The 9,985-nt window shown below is 57.2% G+C and overlaps 1 protein-coding gene across 2 annotated transcripts in view; it reads left to right on the top strand.

Moving 5' to 3' along the window:
- The window catches only part of CNTFR (ciliary neurotrophic factor receptor), a 38,292-nt gene extending 32,764 nt beyond the window's left edge, over window positions 1-5,528 (top strand). For both annotated transcript variants that reach the window (XM_044920517.1, XM_021691375.1), the window contains exons 7-10: window positions 1,047-1,210; window positions 4,486-4,666; window positions 5,068-5,233; window positions 5,324-5,528. In XM_044920517.1, coding sequence (XP_044776452.1) covers window positions 1,047-1,210; window positions 4,486-4,666; window positions 5,068-5,233; window position 5,324 — 512 coding nt within the window. In that variant the 3' untranslated portion in view covers window positions 5,325-5,528. The remainder of the gene's footprint in view (window positions 1-1,046; window positions 1,211-4,485; window positions 4,667-5,067; window positions 5,234-5,323) is intronic.
- Window positions 5,529-9,985: the final 4,457 nt, after the last annotated feature.

Here is a 9,985-nt window from a genome sequence, read left to right as displayed (position 1 = left end):
CCTTTCCGGCGGCCTTTCCCCCCGGCCCCCTGGGCCCCCAGGGATACAGGGGGGGGGGGGGGGGCAGGCTGGGCCAGACCCTTGTGCAGCTGCAGCCTCCCCCCCCCCCCCCCATGCTAATGGCTTCCTTACGGCTTGTGATGAATGAGGTGTCAGAACAGGAGACAGGACTGGGACAGATACCGCCCTCACCCCCACCCCCACCCCAGCCAGACCCTCTGCTCCTGCCCCATCCCAGCCAGACCCCTTGCCTGCTCTTACCCCATCCCAGCCAGAAGCCAGACCCCTTGCCTTCCCCCACCCCATCCCAGCCAGACCCCTTGCCTGCTCTTACCCCATCCCAGCCAGAAGCCAGACCCCTTGCCTTCCCCCACCCCATCCCAACCAGACCCCTTGTCTGCTCTTACCCCATCCCAGCCAGACCCTCTGCTTGCCCTCCATACCATGGCTGAGACCCCCAGACTGTTTCTGCATGAGCTGGGCCCTTAGACTCCCATCATGTCCCCAGCCTACCTCCAACCCAGAACTGCCACACCTGTGGACTATCTTTTAACCTTGACCCACAGAGCAGCTTCAAACCCAGACTCTTCCAGGGGAGAGTGTATCTCAGTTTGGAACTGGAAGAGCTGAGGTGAAAAGCCAAGCTTGAGGGGAGTATATGATGCTGGTGCAGGAGGGGGTGATCCCGGTGACAGGGGAGGTAATGCTGGTAATGGTGGAGCCATCATATAGACTTGGTAATTGGGATGCTGGTCATTATGAGCATGGGGTTGGGATGATGGGATGAAATTTGGGATATCGCTATCATGAGCTGGTGACAGTGACTGTAGTGACAGTCCTTGGTGGTGACAGGGATGTGAGAGGTGGAAATAATGAGACGGTTGTTAATGGTAGTTGCCAGAATTGACAGCAGAGAAGAGGGGTGGCCACTGTGACAACTAGGACAATGGTTGGTGATACAAGATGGTGGACATGGTGACTGGGGTTGACATAGTGGGGTCGTTCCCAGAGATTAGTGAGGTAATGAAGCTGTGTCTCCTTAACAGTGAAGCCTGACCCTCCAGAAAATGTGGTAGCCCGACCAGTACCCAGCAACCCTCGCCGGCTAGAGGTGACTTGGCAGACCCCTTCGACCTGGCCCGACCCTGAATCCTTTCCTCTCAAGTTCTTTCTGCGCTACCGACCCCTCATCCTGGACCAGTGGCAGCATGTGAGTGCCCTGCCCTGCCCAGATCCCAAGTGCCCGAATCAGAGCCTCGTGGCGTGGGAGGTATCCATATCACCCATATCAGCTGGTCGCTGTTCCAGTGTGAAGCCTGGGGGCAGTCAGAGAGGCTTTCTTTCCTCAGGGAGAGGGGATCAGATGGGCTTGGAAGGATGGATGGGGCTGAGGAAGGTATCCTGATCGGAGGCCCTAAAGGGTTCCCAGTGGCCTCCATTAGTGTGATGGGAACACATCTGTTTTTGTGGCCCGGGGTAATGGGAAGAAATCCTGGAAGGGAGATGGCAAGCAGGGCAGGTAGGATTTCCCTTTCCTTCACTCTGGCTCTTAGCCCTGATCAGGCATCTCCCTCTTAGACTCTGGCCCAGGCTGCGGGCCTGTGCTGGCCCCAAGGGGCAGGACATCCTGGTCCTCAAGGACTTATAGTCTCAATGGCTCAAGGGGTCAGAATCAGGCAGTGGTGGCAGACTTGTTCCAGGGTATGAGTTCAGGCCATGATGAGTGTCAGGGCTCCAAAGTCAGGTGTGGCTTAGGGGTCTGCTCAAGGTTACAGGTCGGAAGGTAGCCTAGTCTGGGAACGAAGCAGTGGATAAGGGCTGGTATGGGGTCAGGGTGTGGTCTGTGATGTTGATCAAGCTACAGTTGCTCTGAGGAGCAGCCAGGCATTTGGGGCTGACTTAATGTTCTCTCTCCTTTGACAGCCCTGGACCCATAGAGTTGTAGGCACTCTTTCTGGCCCATGAGGTCTGTGGGCTAGGACTGGGGCTTCGAGGGTGCGCCACAGGCTAGCCCAGACTGGCACCCAGGGGTCAGTCAACCCACCTCCTCATGCCCCCCTTCCAGCTAGCCTTTAAAGTGTGTAATGTGATTCCAGGGTGCCTGTCCGGGTTGTAGGCCTGGCCCCCATAAAGGCTGCTCACATGTTCTCTGACAGAATCCGGAGTCCCTCCTGCCTGGCCAGCTGCCCGCGCCTAATGCATTGCTAATAACCAGGGTCTAGTTTCACAAGCCCCCCTCCCCTGCTAACGAGCTGCAGGCAGCAGCACCGCGTATTGTGGCGCACACGCCTCACGGTGGACCTGGCATACCGCCCGCCACACACACAGGAACATGCACACATACACGTGGTCCCTAGCAGGAACCGTGCTGCACACATGCATGTGACTAACATGCCAAGACCATGCACTGCAGAACTGAGCCCCACACTGACGTGGGTAGAGCAAAATACGTGGACTCTGTGCTAAGAACATGTATGACCCGTGGCACATAGCTTGCCCTGTTCCATATCTCATTGACATTGGAGTTGGCTCAATTTATGGCTCTTTTGAACTTGAATTTTGCTCTGAATAGAATCTACTCTCCCTAATCCTTTATGTTGGAGAGAAGCAGGTGTATGATCGGGAGGTGGTACAGAGGGGAGAGCAGAGAAAAACATCACTTGGATTTTCAGGGGGAAATGAGAGCTACAGGCCAGGATTGACAAGAATGGGCACCATGAGGTCTGGCAGGGGCTGTCTCAGCATGGACAAGGTGAGGCAAGTACTGGGACCCAGCATGGGTTCCCTGCATCTTCTGCTCTGGCCCTAATTCAGCAGGGAGGCTGGAGGGCGTGTCTGACATGTGCTACAGCCGACTGGATGGAGGACTCTGAGGCTAGGCAGATGCCAGCTACTAGAGAATTCCTGCCAATTGAGGAGCCATTCTCTTAAGGGTGTGGATTAAGGGATCAGTGACAACCTAGCAAGAAGGGCCTAAGCCTAGATGTGGCTGCCAGGAAAGCACTGGGCTCCTGGGCCACCTTTCTAGAGGTGTATGGTGCCCACCATAAGCCCCCCAATGAGGTGGTAATTTGATCTGCTCTCCATAGCTCTCTCCCTCTCTACTCAGCCAGAGGGGGTCTTTGGAAGACAAAAGGGTATAGGGGACCAGAGGAGGAACTAGGCCCCAACTCCAGGGGAGGAGTGTCTGTGGGGTCCACTGATCTTCCAGGGCTGGGAGTAGGACTGAGTGAGCCCAGGTCTGGGCCCTAAATGACTTTCACCCTGACCCTGACCTTTACCATTGTCTCCGCCTCAGGGCCACAGATAGGGGTGGGAGAGGGGGAGGTTATTGGAGGGGCTTCCTGCTCTACTTAGACCCATCTTCACACACATGAATACACATACACATGCGTGCATGTACTCACAGCCTGTCAGGTAGGTAGCTCAGACCCGGTTTTCCCGGAAGGAAGATTGGAACAGGGACCAAAAAAGCCCTGAAGCCAGACGTGGCCCAGAGCAGCCCCCTCCTCCGCCCCTGCCGGCTGCCCCTGTTTACGAGGAGGCTTAATGAGGCAGCGGGTGCCGCTGAGATGAACCAGAGCCCAGCCTGGGACTGGGAGGGGCGCTGGACAGGCAGGCCAGCCTGAAGGGTGGGGGAGACCAGCAGAATAGGGCTGACCTGGGCGGGGGTGGGGTGGCGATGCCTCCAGGAGGAAATGGAGCAGCTGTCCTGCCGTCCTGCTGTCCTGCTGTCCTGCTGCTTGGGAGCTGCCCCCCCCCCACCCTCTTCTGCCTCAGGCAGGGTGATAACCACACTGAGGCCTTCCTGAGTGGGAGGCTCAACGGGGGCTAGGCTGGTGGGTGCACTGGGCATCTGGGAAGCCAGGCTCTGATGATGACAGAGCTGGCTGAAGTGTGTTTGTTGCTTCCCATGTGCCTGAGTCCTCATTATACTCCTGTGAGATAGATCATTAATACCATTTCCCAGATCAGGACAGCAAGGCATTTGGAGGTTAAGGAACTTGGTCAGCCGGCTGAGAGGGGATGGAGCTAAAACCTGGACTGAGGCAGCCTAGCTCCACGTCTGTATTTATAACCTTCCTTCTGAGCACATCACCATCTCCTCTCTTACCCTGTTACTCTTGTCACCTCCAGGGAGGGACTGAGATCAGGGCTCAGGCTGGGCACTGTGAGGGAGCTGGGATGACAGCAGAGTGAGACACTGAGCACAGTCCTCCTGCTCCCCTGGGGGTGCTTCCGGTCTCCGGAAGATTTTCTTACTCTCCTTCAAGATCCTCTTCCCTCCCTTGGGGTCTCCTCCCCGAGGTGTCTTTACCCTCCTTCAGGAATATTCTCAATGTCCTCTCTCTCCCCCCAGGAAGCTCTCTTTTCCTCCGGGGGGGTGGTCTTCACTCTTCTCTCCCGGCAGTGTTCTCAGTTCCTCTGGGGGTGCTCACTCTCCTGACCCCCGGGCGCCACCCCCATCCCGCTGTCTGGCTGCAGGTGGAGCTGTCAGACGGCACAGCGCACACCATCACGGATGCCTATGCCGGGAAGGAGTACATCATCCAGGTGGCGGCCAAGGACAATGAGATTGGGACGTGGAGTGACTGGAGCGTGGCCGCTCATGCCACACCCTGGACTGAGGAGCCACGACACCTCACCACTGAGGCCCAGGCCCCGGGTGAGCCCCTCCCCGCCCCCCACCGTTCTCTCAGTGGGCCTGCGCTGTTACCTGGCTCTATCTTGCGCCTTCCCACCCCTCCCAGGACTCAGAGCCTTAGAGCCTCTGTGGCCGCCACACTCCTGTCTGTCTGTCCTGACCAAGCTGTGCCTTGTCCTTGCTGTCTGGACATTCTTGGTAGGGGCCGTGGGGTGGAGAGGTCATCTGTGAGCCATGGGGAAGCAGTATCTGCCCAATGGGGGAGGCAGGACACGTCTGAGAGAGGAAGCAGGGGCTGTCTGATGGGGGAGGCAGTACTGGTCTAACACAGAGCAGGAACAGTGTGCCTCATGAACCCCCCAGATCTGGGTTGACTGCAGCCCTGGCCCTGCCCTGAGTGGGATCCCCCCCATGTTCCCCAGAGACCACGACCAGCACCACCAGCTCACTGGCACCTCCACCCACCACGAAGATTTGTGACCCTGGGGAACTGGGCAGCGGCGGAGGACCCTCAGCACCCTTCTTGATCAGTGTCCCCATAACTCTGGCCCTGGCTGCTGCCACCACTGCCAACAGTCTCCTGATCTGGTAAATCAAGTGAGGCGGGGTGGCAGACGGGAGCCCAAGGGGACCCCCACCCGCCGTCGTCCCTTACAGCCCCCTGCCCTGTTTCCCTAGAGCCCGGCACCCCGTGAGGACATGCCAGCGCACCTGCAGAGGACCAGGAGGCCGGAGCTGAGCCCGCAGACCCCAGTTTCTATTTTGCACACGGGCGGGAGGACCTTCTGCATTCTCTTCAAACATAATTTGTAGAGACCCCGGCAGGCCCGGGCCTGCCGCCCCCTAGCCCTGCCACACCATGCTGGCTCTCCTCCTGCCCTCAGGAGAGGAGGACCCTGCAGCTAACCCACCCACCAAAGACCCCCCACCCCCACCCTGGCCCCTCGGGGTGGACCCTCCAATGCCAGCCACTCCCAGGAGCCTGTGGGGGGGTCTGAGGGGAGCCCCTCACATCCATAATTTCTCCTGCCCCAGCCTCCTGTCTGTCCCAGGGTGTCTGTTGCCACCATCAGATTATAAGCTCCTGATGCTGGGGGGGCCCAGCCATCCCCCTCCCCCCAGTGCCCACACTTTTCACTCCCCCATCTGTCCCCATTTTGTACGACCCTCCCCTTTCCCTGCTCCCACCCCACAGTATTTAATGCCCGGTCAATCCCTTCTAGTCTGACTCAATGGTAACTTGCTGTATTTGAATTTTTTATAGATGTATATACAGGGTTGGGAGGGTGGGGGGTTCTCATTAAACGTCACCATTTCATGAGTCCTTGGAACAGACCCACTTTGGGAGGGTATCCTTCTTCCAAGGATCCCTCCCCTTCTAGCCCTGGAAGAGGGAAGAAATTCTAGTTGGAGAGAGACAACTCTCTCCATATAGATGGGGAGACGCAGTATAGCTCTCAGGCAGATGTGTCTGGGGGTGGGGCTGTCTGCTTCTTTGGAGGAGAAGGCTCCCTGGAGGCCAGGGGTAGAGCTGTGGGGAATGAGGGGTCCCAGTGAGGCAGGTCCCACATGGGGACGTCCAGTCAGTCCTGGAGGCTATTGAATCCTGACAGGGGTAGGCCTGTCAAGAGTCATCTCCAGAGCTGCCTTCCAGGAAAGCCTAGGCTTTACCCATAGGGGCAGAGATGCAAGAGTGTGAGGAGGCCAGACTTCATCTTTGGGGTACGGGGGGTTGTCATCCCCGTCATGCAGTTCAGACACAGTTCAGGGGCTCTAGGAGGTCAGGCCTGGGGCTCAGCTAGGCTACAAGGCTCAGAGTGCAGAGCGTACTGGGCCTGGGCAGGGCGGGAGGCTGCGTGAAGGAGGCCACTTGGTACATGACTAGGGATTGGGCCTGTGTTGCAGGACTGGAAATGTGAAACAAGATTTACCCCCAGGGTTAGATTACAGTCGAGACTCAGTGTGAGCAGAAGAGCAGGCTTTGGTTTTCCAGAGTACCCAGTCTTTGGTCTAGTTCTGTACCCTGCCCACACCCTTCCAGTCCTCAAACTGGGATTCCAAGGTCCCTTTGGTTTCTTCTCAGAGGAGGGGCTTGTGGCTGCCCCACGCCTGCTCAGGTCCAGCCCCCTTGTAGAAGCCACTGCACCTTCTACCACAGTGGGGGGACACTGCAGCTCCTTAGCGGAGGATGCCTAGGGCTGGGGCCACGTTGGCAGGTACCTCTGGCCTGGGGGAGGGAGCAAAGGATTAGACCAGAACCCCAACCTGGGGAGCCAGGCTTGGCCTTGCTCTGAGTGGCTGGGATGAGAGAGAGATGAAGTCAGAGGCACAAATACACTGACTTGCGCGAACACTCCCCACAGGTGCCGAGTGCCACACCTACACTAAGCCACTCATCCCGTGAACACACACACACACACACACACACACACACCCCCAACTCAAACCCTTTTCTTAAGACCAGGGTCAGAAAATGGACATTCCTTGCAGGTCTCACCAGGCCGCCCGGGAGGAGGGATCCATGTTGCCTCAAGCACTGATGAGTTAGGCCTGGACAGGGCTTGGGGCTGGGTGAGGGGCTCAGAGGGAAGGTGGCTGGCTCTCTTCCAGGCCAGGCATTACAGGAGGAGAGGGGGTGTTCCAGGTGGGAGATCTCATGGAAAACAAAAGGCCTGATGTCAGGGTAGAGGGGCCTGTGGCTTTTCAAGCTGAGTAGCCCCAGCTAGGGGAATGCATGACTCCTCATTCCAGGAAGAGGCTCCCAAGATTGGACATACGGAGAAGTGGCTGTGGACCTACCTCTGGACCCTGGACCCCTGATTTGCCTGTTTGTCTGGTTTCTGTGAGATGTGGCTTGAGCCTGAACCTGTATTCCAGGTTCAGCAGGGGTGGACAGAGCAGGCGGCACCAACTCTTGCCAAGGACATTGTATTCCTGGGGTGGGTCTGAGCCTCCCCCTTCCCTGTCTTTGTGGTAGTGGGGCTAAAGCTCAGAGGTCTCCAGCCTGTGCTGCTTTCCTGCCTTGAGAGCCTTGGTCAGCCCTGACCCACCCACCGCCCACCCAGGGCTTGGGCATCAGCAATCTGGCCTCCATTAGCAACATGGGAAAGCAATTATGTGGGGTCTGGGGAGGAGAAAGAGGGGAGGGGGCCTGCTGGTGCCTCAGAGGCCAACGGAGAGGCCTGCGGCATCTCCCTGCCCCCAACTTCAAGAGAGAGAGACCCAGCCCTGTCCTAAGTGCCAAGGTGGCTGGAGGGCCAGTGTCCTTGCCTCTGACGGGCCTGGGCCTGGGGGTGGTCATTCCTCTTTGGGAGTCTTGGCCCTCAACCTCACAGAGGCTGCTCGCTTTGGAGGGTCTTAGAGTGCTGTCTGCTGCTGCCTCCAAGTATTGTCCCTCCGCGTCATTATTTCCCATGGTGGTTCTGGGGAGCTGGGGTAAGTATAGACATCAATTCTTAAAGCTAAATCAGATCCCAGAGAATGAAAACTGCTGAGGGGGGCTGCCAGGGGAGGCTTGGATCCCAGGCCCAATGTGTATGGTGGCTCAGCCTTTCAGCTCACTAGTTCTCTTTGCTCCCCCAAGGGGCACTGGAGATGGGGACCTTCTTATATGCCCCATTCTTATAAGGCTGACTTGTCTCTGCCCCCATCCTCTTCTCACTGAACCCATTTCCATCAGTCTCTGTCCCCTTCCTATCCCTGAACTTGTCTTTGTCCTGGTTCCTATTCTGTGTTTCTCTTATGTCTCTATCCTGTCTCCTTTCCCGTGTATGTCTCTAACTCCTGTCTCTGTCTCCATCCCTGTTTGTCTCTCTCTGTCTCCTCCCTGTCTCTCAGTCTTCCCTTTTCTGTCTTCCTCCCTGTCTCTGTGTGTCTACCCCCATCTCAGTCTCTCTGTGTCTCTCTGGCTCTTCATGGATCTCCACCCCATCTCTGTGTCTCTGTTCCTCTTTCCTGACTCTGTCAGCCCTTCGCTCTCTTTGCCTCCCTCTTTGTGTTCCTGCCCTGGTCCAGACCCCAGCCTGTGGCCACAGTGCCTCTTTGGCCTGAGCTAGGGCCTGTCCTGGCTTCTGCTGCCCCCTCTCGGCCACCTGCCTGCCCTTCATTCCTGCTCCAGGGCAGGCGGCTGATAGCTGACACACCCCACATCTTCCAGCAGCCAGCCAGGAGAGAGGAAGGTGATCCGGAGACAGTAGGCAGGAATCCTGGGGCAGCCTCTGGCCCTGTGACCTCCCCAGAGCCACTGGGTGAGCTCACTAACTCCCTAGACTGGAGTCTGGGGAAGTTCATCTTACATGGAAAGAATGGAGTGCTTGGGGGGCAGAAAAGATTGGGGTGTAATCCTCACACCCTTCCCTCTCCTCAGAGGAGGGCAGAGAGGAAGGAGGTTTGAGGAGGGGAGTCTGATGGAGCCAGCATGAGGAGAGGCTGGAGAACTTTTCTGACAGGGGTACTCTAATGGGGAAGGGCTAACCTGAAGGTGAGTGAGCCAGTGTGAAAGGATTAGTCTGAGGGGAGGCTGGTCTGGGACATGCTACTATAGAGATCTCAGTTGGAAGGGCCAGTCTGAGAGGGGGTAGATTAATCGAGAGAGCTTCTGAAGGGTCCAGTCTGAGGAAAGACCACTCTGAAGGCACACAGCTCTGAGAACAGGATCACCAACTACTCCTAGTTTGCCTGGGACTGTCAGTTTTAGCACTGAATATCTCAAGTCCTGGGCAATTCCTCAGTCCCAGGCAAACTGGGACTCTTGGTAACCCTATTTGAGAAGGCCTTGCCTAACAGTGCTGGTCTGATGGGAAAGTCGATCTGTGGGCGAGTGGATCTGAAGGGGCCTGGTTTGACAGTGCCAGTCTGAGGGGAGAGGCTGTTTAAGGCTGGAAGCTTCTTTGGGCAGGAACCAGGCCCGTAAGGGAGTGGATAATAGGGTCCTTCCAGAAGGGCAGTGGCTACGGGAGTGGCCACCAGGGGGCAGAGCAAGCTCTCAGGAGAATCAGAGGCAAAGGCCCCAGAGGGGAGCCAGACAGTGCGGAGCTGTGTGCAAAGTGTACCTTCAGTATCATGCATCCCTGGGCCATCATCTGCCAGTTTGTGGTGGTGGTATACAACCACAGTTATGGTTTCGTGTGACTAGGTGACCAGGGGCACATCTGTGGTATGTTAGCATGTAGCTTGTGATGGTGTCTAGTGTGGCCATGGCTGAGGCCTTACCTGTGGCTATAGGGAAGAGAGCAAAGGCATCCTTGGGACACAAGGACAGGGAGGCAATATAAGTGGGGCAGAGAAGTTTCCTTGGGAGGGGCTGAGATGAGGAGACGCAGGAACTAGGCTACTTGTACC

The sequence above is a fragment of the Neomonachus schauinslandi genome, chromosome 13, assembly GCF_002201575.2.
Source record: "Neomonachus schauinslandi chromosome 13, ASM220157v2, whole genome shotgun sequence".
NCBI lineage: Eukaryota > Metazoa > Chordata > Mammalia > Carnivora > Phocidae > Neomonachus > Neomonachus schauinslandi.
The sequence above is the reverse complement of the archived record's forward strand: the minus strand, read 5'-3'. Positions and strand labels throughout refer to the sequence as shown.